Genomic DNA, 20,838 nt, shown 5'->3' with positions numbered 1-20,838 from the left:
GGTCATCAGCAGGATTTTAGACCCTGGATTTAGGGCTCAGATGAGAGGATTCCTGGAGCCCTTGCAGAGGTTATTGTGGGCAGCTAGGTGTTTGTAGAAGCTCACAACGATCCTACTAAAGAGATCAATTGTATCCATGAGCACCCACGCTTCATAGGCAACTGTTGCTTTTATAGCGCTACCTGCAATCAGTGTAGGTAAAAAAGACTGTAAGAAACAATTGGCCCCAGATATGAGCACCGTGGGCACTTTTCCCCCTCTCTTGATCAAAGAAAGACTCTAATGAAAGGGAAAAAAAATAATTAAAAAGTTAAAGCCTTATGTAATGAAATTTAAAAGAAAACTTTGAAGCCAACAAGCAATCGTGGGCAATGCTTCAAAGGGCCTAGAATCAATGTTTGTCAATAGCAGTTTTGCATCCTTTAATTTATCTTTCATGAATATAAAGCGTGATGTTATTAGGAGCCTATCCATGCCTTAATTCTGTTAGTGATTTGATGAATCAGATCTCTATTAACATTCTGATCGAGTCAGCAATGTCAGAGGCCTGTGGCAGGAGCCTCACTCTGGCCAGGCTTTTATCCTGCAACCGAGATGCTAGTGAACTGTGGGGCCTTCTGCACTGAACCCTTGGCAATCCCGCCCCCACCCCCAGGAGCCAGGGGCACTTTATCTCTGCTGCTTTCTTTGGAGACTTTCTCTCCAGAAAAGAAACCAACCCCATGACTCAGCCCAGCCCCAAAGTTACCATTTGTTTAATCAAGATAGTTGGTTTGCAAAACATTAAACATTAAACAGTATTTGATGCCTAGTTAATAATTTGCATCCTCTTCATTTGTTCCTGAATCCTGGGAGACTGACATTCCCCCCTCCCCCCCAAAGGCAGAGACAACAAAAGAAATTGTATTTAGAGCAAAACAAGAGTTCTTAAACTACAAAGATGTTTGCCAGAATGTCTGATCTCCATGTTCTGCTGTTAATGGTTCTGGCGGGAAAGACAGCCTTCGGGGTAAGTGTTCTTTTCAAATATCTGGTGTTGAGAGGCTCTGAGGTTATTAGGAAGACCAAACCCACTGGGCCAGGAGCAATGAGAAACTTTAGTTGTGAAAGACTGGTGTTGCCAGGTCGAATATATCCTGATTTCGAGCTCTAAAGCAGGTCTTTCATGTTGGTTGCTATTAAGTGGCCAGTTCCATGAAGCCATGCAATTGACTTGAGTCATCTTGGAGCAGTCTCCATGAACAACTTCCAACTAAGGGAATCGGAGCCAAAAAATCCACTAAGGCAGCAAGTTTTGTCTGATATGAACCCAGAGATCCCTTTGGGAAGCCACTGAAAGCTACCAACTCTTTCTCTGTACATGCTGACACGCATACCCAGTTCTCCAGCTTCTTTGGGGGACAATAGGGTAAGAATCCCCCTACTTTGACCCTAGAGGAGAATCTTGCTGGCAACAGCTTTACTTATGTGGATTGAATTTGGAGAGAAGCTTCGCAAGCAGGACTTTTTCTTGCATCAACCTGTGATTGTGGCTGTAGTTAACAGGGCACAGAGGTGAGCAGGGGCCCAGGAGGTCGTGGTAAGTGGAGAAGGAAAGTTACATCAGGGGCTCTCACATGGGGGACTCCAGACATTAGGGAGCAGATGAGGTGTGGTGGTGTCTGCTCCTGTTTCGTGCCATTGTAGTCCAAGACTGTTAGCTGGGTCTCTGTGGGCATATAAGGGGGGTCCTCACCAGACCTCACACCTCTCAAGCTCCATGCTGGAGGTGGTCTGAGGTGGGAGTGTGGGCTTGGAAGCCAGGGTTTGAATCTCAGCTTCGCCACATTCTGGGTGTGGATCCTTGTGCAAATAACATCGTCTCTGTGAACCTCAGTTTCCTCTACTGCACATCAACTGATAATCTCCCCCAGATTTGGGAAGGGTCGTGACTGATTAAGCAGGGCAATGCATGCTCACATTCAATAAATGTGAGCTCTTTTCCCTTGAAATTTCCAAAGTGAACACGAGTTCTTTATAAAAATCAAAGAAGGCTCACCTTTGTTAGGGTGGAGGGGGGTGGTGAGTAACGTACAAGAAACAAATGAGAACTGAAATAACAGTCATCATATTAAATACCTTCGCATTTTATTTCCAGTTTCACTCCATAGAGCTAATCTGCAGGAAGCAGATTAGATTCTAGGCTTTCTGATTAGCATGCCTTAAAAACAGCAGCTTCTCCTCCCCTTTTCATAAACTGTACACAGACATCTACCTTAGTACCATATTAAGCTGCCAATGACTCATCTTGGAAAGAATTTTCTTTCCCAATGATAACTTGTGTATGTGTGTGTGTGTGTGTGGTGTGGCTGCAATGATCAGTCGTTATCAAACCCTCTACATCACTGATTGCTGTTGAATGTCTGAGGCTAAGACCCTACAGAAACAGCACAGGTCTAGAAAAAAGCGATGGAAATTATTAGACTCACAAAGGGCCCAGGGAAAGTACCACTCAGAAGAAATTAAATCCTAAAATTTGCAGGCAAGGAAGAGAGTGGATGCAGTCTGTTTGAAGTTCAGCAAAAGATAACAGTCTCCCCAAATTCTTATTTTGCAAGCCCTAGTGAATTTTTAGGGTTAGCAATGAAATTGTAAGTCAATAATGGATAAAAGAGAAAATATGAGAACTAGCCTTTAGGCAACGAGCTTAGTCAATTCCAAAGAGAGGATTCAGGGCTTTGGAATGTTTTCTTACTCCAGATGCATGCCAGCCAGGTGACTGGGAGAGTGGCTTGCATTCCATAGGCCAATCCACAGAGATACAGGGGAAAGTGGCCAACTCACTCGGATGTTTAGAGAGCTTGAGACATCACCAGGAAGGAAGGAACCACATAGCCAGATGGACAGGGTGGCTTCTCCTGCCCCAACGTAGGTAGTAATAACAAACTGCCATTTAGTGAGAAATCCTGTGTGCTGTGCGCTGTGCTTTTGAGGCATTGGCTTTTGAGTTCTCCAGAAGAAAGAACAAAATAATGCCATTTGCAGCAACATGGTTAGACCTAGAGATTGTCATACTGAGTGAAATAAGCCAAACAGAGAAGGATAAATAGCATGTTACAGCTTTTATAAACGGAATCTAAAAAGAAATGATACAAATAAACTTTTTTACCAAACAACAATAGGCTCACAGACTTAGAATATGAATTTATGGTTGCCAGGGGGAAGAATGGGGAGAAGGGATAGTTACGGAGTTTGGGATGGACATGTACACACCGCTATATTTAAAATGGATAACCAAGTCCCTGCTGTATAGCACAGGGAACTCTGTTCAATGATATGTGGCAGACTGGACAGGAGGGGAATGTGGGGGGGATGGGTACATGTACATGCTTGGCTGAGTCTCTTGGCTGTCCACCTGAAACTATCACAGCATTGTTAATCAGCTATACTCCAACACAAAGTAAAAAGTTTAAAAAGAAAAGAAAGAAGTGCCGTTATTGCTTCCACTTTGCCGAGCAGGAAATTGAGGAACGTGTTCTCAAACTAGGGAGGTGGCAGAGCTGAGTCTCAGACTATGGCTGGTTTCTGTCTGTCTGGATAAGGTCTCTTGCCTGGGGCCCTGGCTAAGGATGAGATTTCTTTGGTCCATATAGCCTCCAGTATTCTTGCCTGGAGAATTCCTTGGACAGAGGAGCCTGGTGGGCTACAGTCCAAGAGGTCACAAAGAGTCAGACACAACTGAGTAACTAATTTTAGGGGGGCTTCCCTGGTGATTCGGATGGTAAAGAATCTGCCTGCAATGCAGGAGACCTGGGTTCATCCCCTGGGTCAGGAAGATCCCCTGGAGAAGGGAATGGCAATCCACTCCGGTATTCTTGCATGGGAAATCCCATAGACAGAGGAACATGGCGAGGCTACAGTCCATGAGGTCGCAAAAGAGTCAGACACAAAACACACACACACACACACACACACACACACACACACAAAGAGCCAGACACGACTTGGCGACTAAACAACAACATATGGCCTTAGGGGTATGATCCTTCCTATAGGGATGGGGGGCTTTTAGATCAGGGGCCCGTTGCTGGGTCAAGCGTCAGGCACAGATTCCTTGTGCCTCTGAAAGTTTAAACAAAAGCAGTCACAGGTCTCCCATTGCTGCCCACTGGAGAGATGCCCGGAAATCTGCCTATGCATTCAGATTATACCACAAACATTATGACTTCTCTGTGGGCTCATCTGTAATTTAGGTTTATATTCAGATATCATGATCCCAAAAAAGCGTGGTCAAATATTGCCATAGATTCCAGGGAATCCTTCATAGTGCCTTCCTGGTCTGGTCTAGATTTGTTTTTTCCTTACCTGTCAGTGTTGAACACCTATCCCCAGCACAGGGGCTTCCCTGGTGGCTCAGTGGTGCAGAATGCCTGCCAATGCAGGACAATCAAGTTCAATCCCTGGGTCTGGAAGATTGCCTGGAGTAGGAAATGGCAACCCACTCCAGTATTCTTGCCTGGGAAATTCCATGGACAGAGGAGCCTGGCGGGCTACAGTCCACGGGGGTGCAAAAGAGTTGGACACAACTTAGCGACTAAACAACAAAATCCCCAGGACATCTCATATTGTTATTCCCATTTTCTGAAGGAGAAGCCAGCCCAAAGATGGTGACCTGACTTCCCAGCCAGAATTGAGACTCAGCTCTGTGACTCCTCACCCATCACGGGAGGTTTGCTTGACTATGTGCCCTGTCCCTAGGGCTTTGACGTCTTTTCCTGCTGCGGTTCTGAGGGTGACTTGGGGTGCTCCTGGGCTCAGCTGTAATGCACTTTGACTTCTTCCAGGGTCAGAAGCTAGAGGATGAGGCTTGTCAGGCTTGCCCTGTTTATCTCAGCTCATCCTCAGCAGGGGGCCTTGCAATTAAAATGCGTGTTTGCTCCCATTTCTTAGCTTTTTAAACCCTATAGAATTTAAACTCAAGAACTCTAGGGCTCCAGAATCCTCCTAGGTGGAGAGTCACAAAAATATCTGCACAGACAAGAGGTTGCAAATCTGTGGCTTGGGATGCATGTTGCTCACAGCCCGTGTTTTGTTTGTCAGGTAAAAGTTCAACCTGAAGACTGTTTTCATTTCCTTTCAATTGCTGGTGACATTTGAGAATCAGGACACCTCATATAATAATACAGACCCCAGCTTTTCCTGAAAATCAGACATTCTAGTAACACAGGCTTCCATTCTTATATAACACCGAGGGGACAAGGAACTACTGCTTCTGGTATTAGAAACTGAAGACCCCAGGCCCCCCAGGTCCCAGCATGCTCTACTTTTGACACTGTCTCTGTTCGATGGGTGTACATTACCTGTCCAGTTCCACCTTGGAAAGAGAGAGACAAACAAGGAAAGAAACACAGAGAGCATGCTTGTCTGATTATTGTTCAGAAACACTGTGGATGCCGAAATATTAGAGTCAATTTCGGGTGGTCAAGTTACAGGGCTCCTTGTCTGATTAATTCAAGAATCCATAACTGCATGGCCCCCAGGACCAAACAAGGGCTTTGACGAGAAGACACAAACCGCCCTTTTCAAAGCCTCAGTGCTCCAGAATGTCAGGGTCTCTTTCAGGCATAGGAGACATCCCTCCTTCATGCTGTGTAACCTATTCAAAGTCTTATGGAAAAGATAAGTACTGATTTGCACTGGATGTACCTATAGATATTAAAAAAACCTGATCCTAAGCACAAGTCCAACTCATTAGCTTTGGTAGTGTACGCTGTTATTTAGGGAAATCAGGTTGCAGGAAATCGTATGTGTGTGTAGGCACAGATATATTTATATTTTCAATTCATTAGAGTTTCCTAAATGCAAAAGCAATTCTGCTGTCACAGAGAAAGAAACAGCATGCCAGAATATTCGGCAGCCGGGATTTTAAATAAAACATGCTTTTTCTTCATAATTAATATAACAAGGTTTCCTGGCTTAGGACTTGGCAAAGATCCCAGGAAAAATGGGGGGAGGGGGTTGGTGTGACGTGCTTGTGACCCAACGAACAAATTCCAGGAAGAGTTTGTGCTGCTGAGTGAGCTCTCCTCAATCACTTCATAATTTGAAAATAAAAAAAATTTTTAGCATATTGACAACAATGGCTAATAATCACTGTAGCAAGTATTTATTAAGCTTATTAAGTCTTTGCTATATGTCAGAGATTGTGTGTTTTATATTTTATATATAAATATATTTATATTTATTACCTCATGTATAGCTTCCCCACAGCTCCATGAGGTAAGGACTGCTGTCATCCTCATTTAACAGATAACAAACTAAGCTTTAAAGAAATTAAATAATCTGCACAGATGGCTGCCCCGTGAGGTTACAGAGCTGGGATTCAAACCCAGGATGGCTTGATGCTGGTCCCAAATTCATAACCTCTGTGTTAGAGGTTGCTGTGACAGGCACTACCCTGAAACGACTGAGACCTTCAATGTGGAATGGAACGTGTCCAGAGGGACAGTGGCCTCAGATTCCAGCTTCAGGCAGGAGGAAAAGTCACTCCCACCTGGAAGCTTCTCCAGCAATCCCTGAAGCTTTTCTTTCCAACGCGAGAGAGATCAAGTCTTGCTAGATGGCTAGCCCGTTAGCTCAGGGCTTTCAAAACTTTAGTCATGAATGAATCCATCTTCAGAAATTTTGCCAAAGCCCAGACTAGTTTCTTAATACTTTCTGTCAACCTAAATAGATTTATTTTGAAAGGAAACAACTGTCACTACTATAAATTGGAAAATCAAAGAAAAGGAAACAATGATATTGAATTCCAACTGGCTGCAGCTGTCATTCTAAAACTCCACGCGGAACTCTGCTTTCTTCTTGGTAGGAGGGAAGATTAGGAAGAGTGGCTCAGATGGTAAAGAATCTACCTGCAATGAGATAGACCTGGGTTTGATCCCTGGGTTGGGAAGATCCCCTGGAGAAGGAAATGGCAACCCACTCCAGTATTCTTGCCTGGAGAATTCCATGGACAGAGGAGCCTGGTGGGCTACAGTCCATGATCTCACAAAGAGGCAGACATGACTGAGCAACTAATACTTCACTTTGGAGGAGAAGGACTTACCAGCACCACCCCAGTCTGTCTTTGTTATGGGATTGGGAGAGCTTACAGTAAAACTGAGAAGGAAATGGCTTTCTCACACTGTGTTTTGACGTGATGTCTCCCCTGGCCAGGCACCACCCGAATCAACTTGGATACCAGCAGCAGTTCACATGCCACACCAGGGAAAACACAGACGTAAAGACAGCTTCGGGGATGGAACTGGTTCCCATTTGTGGGAAGTTAGTTTCCTGGGAAAGTGAAAAAAGTGAGAGAGACAGTTGCTTAGTTGCGACTGACTCTTTATGACCCGGTGGACTATAACCTGCCCTCCAAGTTCTTCTGTCCATGGAATTCTCCAGGCAAGATTACTGGAGTGGGTTGCCATTCCCTTCCCAGGGGATCTTCCCAACCCAGGGATCAAAAACAGTTCTGCATTGCAGGTGGATTCTTTATCATCTGAGTCACCAGGGAAGTCCACCTCCCTGGGAAGCCCCGGGCTTTTCCTGAGAACTGACTGGCGGAGGAGGGGAATATTGGGGCTTGTGCCCATGTGGTGGGCCTCAGACACAAGGCCAACCCACTCTTTTGTTCATTCATTTGCCATTTCAGTGGGCTCCCAAGAGCATGATCGCATCCAGAAATGTGTTTTTCTCCAACCTCCTCATACTGGATGGTCTCATGCCTGATCCTTTGGCTCCCTCCCTGCAAGCTCCTGCGATAACCCATTTGCACCAGTATCTCTCACCAAGTGCTTATGTGAAGAGCAACCGATTGCAAATGCTGTGCAGTCCAGTCCGCAGCTAACTGAGCAGAGGTCGTGTAGGTGGCCCTGGGTCGGGCACAGGTGACTGCCTCAGAGTGAAGGGATCCAGCCTTGACTTCCTCCCCAGCCCAATCCCCTCATGTCCTTACAGGAGTGCGTCATCCCACTGGGCCTGAGCTTCCTCCTTTGCATGTAAAGGGTCTGGGCCAGCTCCCCTTCACCTCCTGGCTCATCACTGTGGTCCTATAAACAGCTTTGCCCAGTGTCCCAAGAAGGAGACCACCCAGAGGGACCACTGGATGCTGCTTCTCCTTTGGCCTCGAATTTTCCCATTAGAACCTTCCCTCCTTCCCTCCAGCTCCAGATGAAAGCAAAGCCACAGTGAAGCCACTGCTAGGATAGCAGCGCGCATGTGCAATGGATGGATAGTTCATGTGCTAAAGCAAGGATGAGATTTCCTTTGACCACAAAGGACGGAGCGGCACCACTTCACACCTATCAGGATGCCTAGAACCCTTTGAAAATGAAAAATAACAAGTATTGGTGAGGATGTGAAAAAATCAGAGCTCTCATTTATTGCTGGTGGAAATAAATGGTGCAGCCACTGTGGAAGAGCATGGTGGTTTCTTAAAAAGTTAAACATAGAATTACAACGTGATCTAGCAACTCCACTTCTAATATCAAACCCAAAGAATGGAAATTAGGGACTCAAACAGCTACGTGTACACCAATGTTCATAGCAGCCTTATTCATATAGGCAAAGGATATCACAACCCAAGTGTCCATCAGCAGATGAATGGATAAACCGTGATATGCCATGGAATACTATTTAGCTATAAAAAGGAAAAAATTTTGATATATGCTACAACATGGATGAACCTTGAAAACATGAATAGTGGTGACATAAAGCCAGTCATAGAAAGACACGTATTGTATGATTCTACTTACATGCTGCTGCTAAGTCGCTTCAGTCATGTCTGACTCTGTGCGACCCCATAGACAGCAGCCCACCAAGCTCCCCCGTCCCTGGGATTCTCCAGGCAAGAACACTGGAGTGGGTTGCCATTTCCTTCTCCAATGCATGAAAGTGAAAAGTGAAAGTGAAGTCGCTGAGTTGTGTCCGAATCCTAGCAACCCCATGGACTGCAGCCTACCAGGCTCCTCCATCCATGGGATTTTCCAGGCAAGAGTACTGGAGTGGGTTGCCATTGCCTACTTATACGAGGTGCCTAGACTAGGTAAATTCATAGTGACGAAGTACAATAAAGGTTACTGAGGGCTTGGAGGAGGAAGGAAGAGAGTTATTTTTAAATTTTTTATTTATTCACTTATTTTTTGGCTGTGCTGGGTCTTCGTTGCTGTGCACGGGGTTTCTCTAGTCGTGGCGACTGGGGGCTTCTCTGGCTGTAGTACTTGGGCTTCTCGTTGTGGTGGCTTCTCTTGCTGCAGAACACAGACTATAGCTGCAAAGGCTTCAATAGTTGTGGCTCCTGGGCCCATTTATGCCAAAGCATGTGGAATCTTTCCAGACCAGGGCTGGAACCAGTGTCCCATGTATTTCAAGGTGGATTCTTCAGCACTGGACCATCAGGGGAGCCCGAGAGTTATTATTTAATGGATACAGAGTTTATATGTTGGGAATGATGAAAAAGTTTTGGCTATAGATAGTGGTGATGGTTACATAATACTGTGAATGTAATTAATGCCACTTAATGGTATACTTAAAAATGGTTAAAATGAAACAGTGGTATGGTGCATATATTTTACAATTTTTTAAAAATAGCTGAGGCTTTGCATAATTGTTCATCTCAGGACATAGCTTATGTTTGCGGCAGGGGCCAGAGCAGATGGATGGTATGAAGGAAGCAGCAGCTGGAATGGTGACTGGAATACTGGCAACCCCTGTCCTCTGTCACCTCCACCTCTTACCCCAACACTGAGCGCTTGGTCCAGCAGTGGGGACAGGCCCTGCTGAGTTGTGCACTCCTGCTCGTGGCTCGCTTCCCAGCCCTGCAGCTTCACATGGCCACAATGCAGTTCTCTCCAGCTGCCTTTAGGAGCAATGCAAATCCTTCCCTGGTGTGTAGTGACATCTGGTCTACCACCAGGGCTTGGAAGAACATCCAAAGAGAAAGAGATGGCTGGGGTATGAGTTCCAATCTTACCTACCAGGTGAAAGGTTGTTCCGCTATTGGCTCATTCTAAGCCAAGGTTCTAGCCCCAGAGGTCAGGTCTAGCCCCAGCTCTTTGCTCTACAGCTTCCCAGTCCTTTGAGAACATATTGTGATGTTCTTGCTGTTCAGTCGTCCAGTTGAGTCTGACTTTGCGACACCATGGAGCAGCACACCAGGCCTCCTGTTCCTCCCCATCTCCCAGAGTTTGCCCTAGTTCATGTTCACTGCACCAGTGATGCTGTCCAGCCATCTCATCCTCTGATACCCTCTTCTCCTTCTGCCCCTGATCTTTCCCAGCACAGGGTCTTCTCAGTGAGTCGGCTCTTTGCATCAGATGACCAAAATACTGGAGCTTCAGCTTCAGCATCAGTCCTTCCAGTGAATATTCAGGGTTGATCTCCCTTAAGATTGACTGGTTTGATCTCCTTGCTATCTAAGGGACTCTCAGGAGTCTTCTCCAGCAGCACAGTTCAAAAACATCAATTCTTTAGCATTCTGCCTTCTGAGAAAATGTCCTAATAGTTAATTCCTAGAGACCATCAACACAGACTTTTAGTCTCTGCTTTTTTGTTTTGTTTTCTAGAAGGTTTAGAATTGTCAAAAGTAGAGGAAGAGCCTGTGTTGAAATAATCACTAGATTAAAGATAGGACAGAAGAGATTAGACCACAATGCCCTCCACCCCCCAGAAGATTATGCTGTAAGTCACAGGATCCCTCTCTCTGCGCCCCCCTCCCCCCAGCCGCCTTCCCCCCAAAACTATCCTTAGCCTAGAAGACACCATATTATGCTCACTGGTGACTGGGTAAGGGGGTGAGATGTTAACATTGCTAGTAATTTGCTTCTAACTCAGTTTAGTTCAGTTCAGTTCAGTCGCTCAGTCGTATCTCTTTGTGACCCCGTGGACTGCAGCACACCAGGCTTCCCTGTCCATCACCAACACCCGGAGCTTGCTCAAATTCATGTCCATTGAGTCAGTGATGCCATTCAACCATCTCATCCTCTGTCATCCCCTTCTCCTCCTGCCTTCAATCTTTCCCAGCATCTGGGTCTTTTCCAATGACTCAGTTCTTCACATTAGGTGGCCAAAATATTGGAGTTTAAGCTTCAGCATCAGTCCTTCCAACTGGGGAAGGCCAAAGTCCTGAGGCATGGATCCATCGTGAAAGCCTGATTAGAGATGGACCAGCAGTTGGATCTCAAGGGGTCTCAATGAATCTACTGCAAAACGTCTACCTTCCCACGTGCCAGAAGTAGCTATTCCTAGCCCTCTCAGAGGAGCTGGGCAGTTTGTGAGCACTCAGCCATGGTGAGACTGGGGATACACATGACGGAAGAAGCAGGCAGTAGCTTGTGCGCCTTTCGATCTGGGTGGAGATGTTTGCTGAAACATGTTTGTCACAGTGAACTGGCTGAGGCTCCAGCTGACTTTTGTCCCTACCCTGGATGCCCCTGGAGCCTAGCGGCCCTTTCTGTGTCTGCCAGGCCTGAGCTAGTCTGGGTAGGACCTGCAAAAACTTTCCAAAGACAGGGGCCCAATCTCTTCACCAGAGAGTGCCCTGCCTCTCTTAGGATTGGGTGGCTCTCCTACTTCCTTCATTATCATGCTTGCGTGCGGTGGGTCCCTCATCCCTCACACAATGGCTCTGGCATAAGACTGGCTCCATTCTACTCTGGCTCCAGCATTTACTAGCTGAGTTACTTTCGGTAACTTAACGTCTGCAATGGACACAATTATAGTACTCCAATTATCGAAGATTATGTGCAATAAAAGGGACAAAATGCACATAAAACATTTAGCACAGTCCTTGGCAACTGTCAGGTGTTAATAAATGTGAACTGAGATCATAGTTGTCCCCCTCCTTCTCCCCATTCTCCTTGTTTTGCACCAGTGATCTTCCTCTTTGGATTTACAAGTCCCAGGAATAAGAATTCTTATCCTTTCCCTGTCTCTCTCTGTAGGAACAGAATGGATTATAGGGATGAAAGTAGGTAGATGCTGTCTATTCACAATCCTCATGCCCTGCCATCACCCAGGTGAGCCACAGGATCCAGGTGTATGGCGCAAACAACCGGCGATTCTTGTGGCCTTTCTGGTTTGGTCCAGCCTGGTGGTGTGACTGCCAGTATCCACGTTTCCACCATAGCCTCTTTTCTGTGGGTGGATCCAGTGATTCACGAAATAAGTGGGCCTGCTTCGGACCCCTGGGACCCCTTGACATCAGCCCAGGGTGCACAGCTGGGAGGCAGCTGTTTCAGACTCCCAGAGCCCGAGGGATCTGAAGGGCCCCCAGCTTGGGAAGGTCCTGCTTTCTTTTTGTTTAGTTTCCATTTGAGCTCCAGCTCCGGTTCCAACTCCTGCGAAGGGCACGTCTGCCACCTGCTGGCCACGAGCAGTGCAGCACCCAGCCGTCCCTCAGGCTCCAGGTTCCAGTTAAAATGTGGGGCTCTGGCCTGGCCTAAGTCCTGCAGGCCTGGATGAAGGCCGGTAGAGAGGGACAGGCCCTGGCCTCCAGACAGCTTCATGGAGGGAGGAAGAGACAGACAAAGGACTGGATCAAGGCTGAGCTGACAGGCTGTGACGAGGATAAGATTGAAGGAGGGGGTAACATTTGTTCCAGGGTCCCCTCATTCCTCTTCTCTGGCACCTACCTGGCACCCAAGCCCGGAGGTATCAACATCAGACACTCCCCAGGGCCAGAAACACCCTGAGCCCTGAGCCTGCCATTCCTCTGCCGACCTGCCCTCACCTCTCCAAAACAGGCGCACTCCGGGCAGCAAATGACTTCTGTTTCTGCATCCTTTCTCCTCCCCAGCTTTTTATTTTATAATTTGTCAAACCTCTAGAAAAGTGGAAAGAATAATACAGTGAATATTTTTCACCCAGACAGATGCAACACTGATCATTTGCCATGTTGCTTTCTGCCCTGATTTTATGTACACACATTTGCTTTGGCTGGTTGGTTGGTTAGTTGTTTGCTTTGCTGGATCCTTCGCAACTAAACTGCAGCCATCCCACTCCCTGCTTCAGGACCTTCTTAGAACAAAGGCATTTTCTATAAAACCACACTTCCATTATCACACTCAAGAAACTCAACATTGACACAATAATACTGTATAACCTAGGTCTATATTCAAATTTCCAGATAGTCCCAATGATATTCTTCAGGGCTTTTTTTTTTTTAAATCTAGGATCCAATCAAGGATCCTTCGCTGCATTTGGTTGTCAGGTCTCTCTAGTCTCATTAATAGGGAACAATCTTCCCATCTTTTTCATCTTTTATGACACTGACAGGCTTGCAGAGTTGAGGCTAGCTGTTTTGCAGAAAGCCCACGCTTTCTGTCTGTCATGTTCTTCATGAGCAGATTCAGGATAAGCATTTTTGTCTAGACTGTTGTGCCCTTCGTACACCATGTCGAATGCATTCTTTCTTCTTACCATTTTACCCAAAAATGACTGAAGGCGCTACAGTGAAACAGAAAACTGAAGCTTCTGCTGGAGGTGGAGGAAGCAAATATACGAAACTGCCTAGACTGGGTACCAGGAAAATACATCATACTGACAGCAGCTTCCTGGCCACTGAGAACCAAAGGGAAGCCTGTCAGAAGACGGAGCTCCTGTTTCCTAAGACAGAGGTCAGCAAACCTTCCTTGTAAAGTTCCAGACAGGAAACATTTGGGACTATACTGTTTCTGTCACAACTGTCCTCCCATTATAGCATGGAAAGAGTTAAAGTCAGTATACAAGCAGGTGGGAGGGGCCGTGTTCCAATAAAACTTTATTGGCAAAAACACAATCTGGCTTCGGCTTCAGAGCTTTTTTTTTTTTTTTTTGCTGATCTCTGATTTAACTGAAAGGAAATATTCCACCTATTAAATAAATAACACTTTCTCTTTTTTTTTTGATGTACTGCATTTTAAAAACAAAGGGGACAACAGAGGATGAGATGGTTGGATGGCATCACGGACTTGATGGACATGAGTTTGAGCAAGCTCTGGGAGCTGGTGATGGACAGGGAAGCCTGGCATGTTGCAGCCCATGGGGTCACAAAGAGTCGGACATGACTGAGCGACTGAACTGACTGACTGACATCATTTTAAGAACAACGCAAACACTATTCCTACCATTATCTATTTTTTCAGCAAACCTATGTTGAGGCACGCCATATGCCAAACACTGCTGGATAATGGCTAAATACATCAGTGGTGAAACAGAAAGAGCCTTGATTTTCTAGAGAATCAGAGTTTGATGTGAGCAACAGATAACATGCAAATAAACACATATAAAATTATAAGCAGTAATGGGCACCATGGAGGAAATGAATGGGTGCAGAGACAAAACCACTGGGGTGTGTCATACTGATGGGGGAGGCAGGAAAGATGCAGAGAGGATGACATTCAAGCTGACATGGAGGCAAGGGAGGAATGGTGGGGCAAGCTATCTAGGCAGAAGGAACAAGTGCAAAAGCCCCAAGGAGGGAAGAGCTCGGCTGGTGCCATTTTGAACCCAGGTCTAGTTGGAGCATCAGGAGAGAAACAACATTTGGAGAAAAGGGTCTGGGATGAGGTTCATAGGTCATGGCAGGTGTTCCTATTTTGTTCCGAGAACAATGAGGAGCAACTGGAGAGTTTAAACATCTGTCCATCTCCAACCTTAAAGAGCTGTTGTGTGACAGTCGCTCAGTTGTGTCCAACTCTTTACAACCCCATGGACTGTAGCCCACCAGGCTCCTCTGTCCTTGGGGTTTCCCAGGCAGGAATACTGGAGTGGGTCGCCATTCCCTTCTCCAGGGAATCTTTCCAACCCAGGGACTGAATCTAGGTCTGCTGCATTGCAGGCAGATTCTTTACCCTCTGAGCCACCAGAGAAGTCTAAGGCAATCACCTAGACATGGGCATAAATGTGAATCCTCTCACAGCTGTGTGACCTCTGAAACTCAATTTCCTCACCTGTGAAGGTGCTAATGCAACCTCTTCATAGGGTTGTTGTAAGAGTTAAATGCAGCAGTGTATAGTCAGGCAGAGGAGACACACAATACATGGTGATCGCTGTAACTAAGAAAACGGTCGGTACCTGGGCAGCCAGGTTTCACCCTGGGAACAGGTAAGTGCAAGCACTCTGCATCCATACTGAGGAGAAGAGGGATGTTTCGGATGCTCAACCAGCACAGGAAGAGTGGGGAGCGTGGTCAAATAGGCCTTACCATTCTCTCCAGTCCACACTCCCATGCCCCCAGCCATCAGAAAGTACCTAGTGCTGCTATGCCCTGGCTATGACCCCAAAACAGCCCCTTTCAGCTCACGGGAGCTCAGGAAAGAGCCCAAACAGCTCAGAGAACTCAACCTTGCTCCTCTCTCTGTCATTTTCTCTTTCAGCTCTCCCTGCTGTCTTTTCTCACAGAGCCGGACCCAGGTGAGTGTGCAGACTGCCCTGGGGCTGCTCACCCCACAGGCTGGTTCTGGGATGGAGAAAAGGGATGTGAGTGTGCGTGTGCCCCCAGGGGTCCAATGTTTCGGAAGTGGCTTGGACCCCTTTGAGGATTTCCCCAAAGAAATATACTCCTGGGTGTTTATGTGTCCACAAACAGTGTTTCACACAATTTTGAGTTGACTGATGTTGCCTCAGGACTCCAAGAGAAAAACTGCTGAAGTGGTTAAACCCCTTCATTTCTCAGAGAAGGAAACAGGCTCAGAGAGGGGAAGTAACCTGCCCCAGGTCACACAGCCTACTAATGCTGAGATGAGACACTTTGCCTTGGCAAAGGGAGGATGTCTTGAGCAATGGCTCCAGGGATGCAGCCCTGGGCTACCCTACTCTCTCCACTCCATCAGTGGCAGGCCGGCATCTCTCTGTGGAAAGGGTGGTGCCATGTAGGCAGGCTCCAGGCTGGCCCATCCCTGCTGATGGCCTCCCACCAGCAGCCCCACTGGGATGCTCCTCCACCGGCTTTGTTTCCTCAGTGTTCTTTCACACAAGCTCTTCTCTCACAGACATACCTGCCACCTCTCACCTTCTCCCCATCCTGTTTCCTCTGTCTGGTACCCTGGGCTGAGCAAAGCTGCTCCTTCCGGCATCTGGTCCCCTGTGGGTCTCTGTCTCCAGGTCCGAGTCTCTTTTTGCTGCTCTGAGACCCAAGGGAGTTAACTCCACTCACTACTTCACTTGGGGGGTAGAACGCATCCCCCACTGGTAGTGCCCCATGTTGGTCACCCGCAGAGGACACGAGCCAGGCACAAGGAGACTACAGTCATGTCTCAGCTTTGGATCAAGGGTCTCTTTGGAGCAAAGATGGCACTGGGTCAAATTCAGCTTGACAGTCAATATTCTCTGGCAGCAAAGCCCTACATGGGCAGACAGACTTGTGCCAGCTCAAGGCAAGCGACCTTATCCCACCCCATGTGCTTAGGGAACATTTGTGAAACTGGTAAGAAATATACATGAGTGTGGCATGCTGGGGTTTGAAAGGATCGGGGTCTTTGCTCAAAGCACAAGAGAGTGTTGAATTCAACAACATGTAATTCCTTGGAAGGATCGTATTTCAGGGAGGGCTCCCTTGGATGGCCAGACCAGCAGGGTCCACATGTGGAATCCAGGGAAGGTCCAAAGTCCAGAGATGGGACAAGCTGCCCCCACCCCAGCCTTCTGCACAAAACTTCTCAGGCACCACTGAATGGGCTGCTGTAGTCTGGGTGTCCAGGAGACACAGCTGCAGAACTGTGTGGTCACACAGAAGAAGAAACAGGATGTTGAAGTCTCAAGGGACCTCACTCTCCATGTATTTGAAGAGCAGCCCCACCCTTAGTCCATGAGGTAGCCTTTGTGGGAATTAAGAGGGATATCTACCTCAACACACTTTACTGCCACCTGCCAGAAAGTTGCAAAAGACATCTACAATGACTCTAAGTTTACGATGCCCTGGATTGTGCAGTGAACAGCGTAAAGAACGTGGACTATATGCAGTGGTTCTGCTGAACAGATGTCACAGAAAAGGGACTTTGCGTCCACAAAGCTCTCAGTTTTAATTAAACAGATTGGAAACTATAGTGTCAGATTTAATCTGCAAATAGTAGATCATCAGAGTTCTCAAAAAAAATCTCAGTGGGCTTTGGGGCTCTTGGAAAATAGTGTGTTCTCCATCCCTGGTGGTATTCAAGCACAGGCTGAAAAACCACTTAATGGACATGAGTTTGAGCAAACTCCAGGAGACAGGGAAGGAAAGGGAAGCCTGGCGTGCTGCAGTCCACGGGCTCTCAAAGAGTCGGCCACGACTTAGCAACTAAACAACAGCAATAGGGAGTGGAAAGAGTGGAATTTAACATGCTGAGCTTCTGGACTTTATAAGAACTCTGCCAATGGCTTCTGAGAGTTCAGTGAGTAGAAGAAGGGACCTTGGAGCAGGCCACCCACAGTTTTCCGAGTCCCTCTCAAGGTGTTCGGTCAGCCTGTGGCTGTGGAATGAGGTGAGATGTCATGACTGGGTCTGTCTGCAAAGAACAGGTTAGGTTCTAAAGACTCCTCTGTTTGTGTCTGATTTAATTTCATCTGAGGGTTATACTTTGATGGAATTTTGTCAGATTCCCCGCCGTCTTTAGACAATGGTGGGGCCAGAGATACACTGTGCTCATGTCCATGGGCAAGCTGCTGCTGTGGTTGATCCTGCTGGAGTCAGTGCGTGGTGACGGCCTGGCTGGCACAGACGGGGCCAGGACACAGTCCCCAACGGGTGGCAGAGGAGGTGGCCATCAAACAACACAGACTCTGCCCATCTCCCCAAAGCAGGTGACACAACAGCCCACAAGCCTATGGAAATGCCTCTTCAAAGCCGGCTAGACTGGGCCCAGCAACACAGGCTGAGCGCATCCATCAGCTGTCCTGCCACCTGCCAGCAAGGGTCTCTGCTGGGCTTGCCCTGTCAGCCGATTGGAAGCGTCAAATGCAGGCTGACAGGGCTGGGGTTTGGGGGCGGCCCTCGGAGGAATGGTTTGTGCCACAGTGATGGATGGTGCCAACAGGGACAGCGTTCCAGGGATTTCTACTCCGTTCCACACATCTGGCGAGCTCTTTAACCCAAACAGCTGCAGAGCCCCATCCCAGGAACTCTGGAGTTTTTCTGTAGGGACCACGATAATCCCAGTCCAGGGACCTGGAGCACGTGCCAAAGGAGATTTCCCAATGCATGTTACTTCCTAGAAGCTAAAACCCATGGACTTTCAGGAAACACAAACCCACAAGAGGCTCCCGGGCTCATAAAAAGCAAACTAGACTGGAGTCAGGTAGACTGGGGTTCTGATATCATCTCCTTCTGCCCTAACTTTTCCTTTTCTGTGAAATAGAAATAAGAAGACCTATGCCATTAGGGTTTTGTTTTGTTAAGGTTAAACAGATTGTGTGAAATCACATTTATTTAGTATAGTCACCAATACATAGAAAATAGTGAGTGTGTAATAACCTCTTATTTGGATTATTGGAGTTAAGATACTCTTACCATTCTTCCTGATAAATTCTAAAAGCAGACTCTGATAATTAGACAAATCCACAAGGGTTTCTTTTTATACCTGATATGAAATACTTCTGACAGCTGCCCCATTCTTCCCTCAAAGCTTTCTCCTTTTCTGTAGACTAGAGATAGTTTCTGATAATCTGTATTTGAACCTGGAGTGATTTTTTAAAATCTGCCAATGGAACCAAATTTCATGTCGGGCTGCATGCAATCCCTCTCTCCCCAGGTAAGCCCTTGGACAAATGTCTATACTGCTGTCAAGCTCATCAGGCACTGTCTTCACCAAATATCTATGACCCAAGTCTCACAGTTTCTCTCCTGAATTCTCTGTTTACTCTAAACCAGACAGACACCATCTTTGCTGGCAGAGCCGTGTGCCCACCGTGTGTCGGCTGATCAGAAGGAAGGGAGGCTAGGCCCCCGAGGGAAAGCTTGATCTATCAAATACATATGTCAGGGGCTAATAGGGCTCTGTGTTGGGCACTGTGGAGCGAAAGAGAGGAACCGACATGGCTCTTACTCTTAAGAAGCCAACTATGCAGTTGGAGGAAACAAATCAGATAGACCATGTTAAATACGAAGTACAAGAGCTATGCCCTCTAAGATTGAGCCATGCAACCTAAAATTCTGCAATCAGCTGAGCCATTGAGGAGTTCTAGTATCTAGAATTTGTATCCCACCAGCAACTGAATATTAATCAAGCTATGTGGGTCTGTTTGTTATTACTACATGATATAGTCGGCCCTTGAACAATGTGAGGGTCAGGGATGCTGACCCCAATATAGTAAAAAATCTACTTTGTGTCCCCCAACCCCTGCCCCCAGCTTAACTTCCCTGGTGGCTCAGCAGTAAAGAATCTGCCTGCAATACTGGAGACGTGGGCTTGATCCCTGGGTCATAAAGACCCCCTGGAGAAGGAAATGGCAACCCACTCCAGTATTCTTGCTTGGGAAATCCCATGGACAGAGGAGCCTGGCTGCTACAGTCCCTGGGGTCACAAAGAGTCGGATCCGAGTGAGCACACACACACACACACTGCCTTGCTTAGCAGGACGATAATCAATATCTACGTGTTTCATTCCCTCCTTAGCTTCACTGAGGGGTGAGGAGGCCTTGTAAATAGAGCTGGATTCAAGTCAAAGCCCTCCAGCACACATTTCATCCATCCCTCATCATCTGGAAAAATGATACCATTCCATCTATCTATAAAAACCTCCCCTCATTTCCAAATATCTGCAATGGTCTAACCAAGATCAGCCAGTCTGACCCTCAACTTGTGGGAGTGATGGGAGAAATTACAGGAGCAATTCGAAGGCGCTGATCTCTAAACACCTGTTGGAAAACAAAAATCAATTCTCCAAAGAAAAAAGAAAGAAAGAAATGGGGCCATCATCTCATTACCAAACCCATTGTCTCTGCAAAATGTCAGTTTGAAATCTTTCATGTCAAATTCAGAAAAACATTTTTTTCCCTTCACACTCTCCCTCTCTTTCTCTACTTTATCAAGCTAGCTGGAAAGAAACTTGATTTGCCCCAGGAAGACAATGGCCTTATCTTCAACCTAGATCCTCTTGCCTGGGAAGGTGGCCTCCTCTGGGAGCATTTTCATAGTGGGGAAAAGCGGCTCGAGCGAAATAATGAGGAAGCAAAGGGAGTCTTGACTTGACAGTGTGATAAATGAGGTGAAACTTTGGCAAGGAACCAGAGTTGGCGTATTCAAAAAGGAAATAAAAAGATAGTTCCATTTTAATGGGAAATATAAAACAGCCATTGTGCAAAAGTCGATTTTTCAAAGGCTAGAGCGATAAAGACTATCAGGGAATGACTGAGAGACCAGTAAGATAATGTGATTGATAATCAGGCTTAGGTAAAGTGGCATCCTCCGAGCCATCAGCTGGCTCTGTGGGAGTGCCCTTTCAAGTCGGCTATCTGCATTTGCCCCTACGTCATTATCATATGCATCTCAGGAGGGCTTTCTTGCAGCTTCAGCTTGCCGGCTTGCCACACTCCTGCCAGCTGGCGAGAGCAAAGTCAACCCTACTTCTCCTAAATCCCAAACTTCTCTCTGTCAGTCGCAGAGCTACCAACATCTTCCAAAGCCCCGGACAACAAAGAGCTTGGGTCCAGCCTTACACACACCTGCTTTCCCCAGTGGACTGGTCTAGTGTGAGATTTACCACCATGGCCAAGGCCACACACGGCCCTTTCTCTCAGTGGGCAGGATCTGTGAACCTTCTCAAGGTTGTTCTTGGGTGATTCCTAATTAACAGGCTGGATGTGCAGTGGGAATGACTGGACCCCTTTGACAAGGGCAAGTGTGAATTCTCTGAGGCAGTGTG

General features: G+C 46.9%; 1 protein-coding gene across 1 annotated transcript in view; it reads left to right on the top strand.

Moving 5' to 3' along the window:
- Window positions 1-826: 826 nt before the first annotated feature.
- The window catches only part of HABP2 (hyaluronan binding protein 2), a 35,502-nt gene continuing 15,490 nt past the window's right edge, over window positions 827-20,838 (top strand). Inside the window, exons 1-2 of the mRNA XM_010859312.1 lie at window positions 827-1,009; window positions 15,375-15,411. Coding sequence (XP_010857614.1) covers window positions 941-1,009; window positions 15,375-15,411 — 106 coding nt within the window. The 5' untranslated portion in view covers window positions 827-940. The remainder of the gene's footprint in view (window positions 1,010-15,374; window positions 15,412-20,838) is intronic.

This window comes from Bison bison, unplaced genomic scaffold (genome assembly GCF_000754665.1).
Source record: "Bison bison bison isolate TAMUID 2011002044 unplaced genomic scaffold, Bison_UMD1.0 scf7180017864456, whole genome shotgun sequence".
In the NCBI taxonomy this organism is placed as follows: Eukaryota; Metazoa; Chordata; class Mammalia; order Artiodactyla; family Bovidae; genus Bison; species Bison bison.
This window is presented reverse-complemented; position numbering and strand designations above follow the sequence as displayed.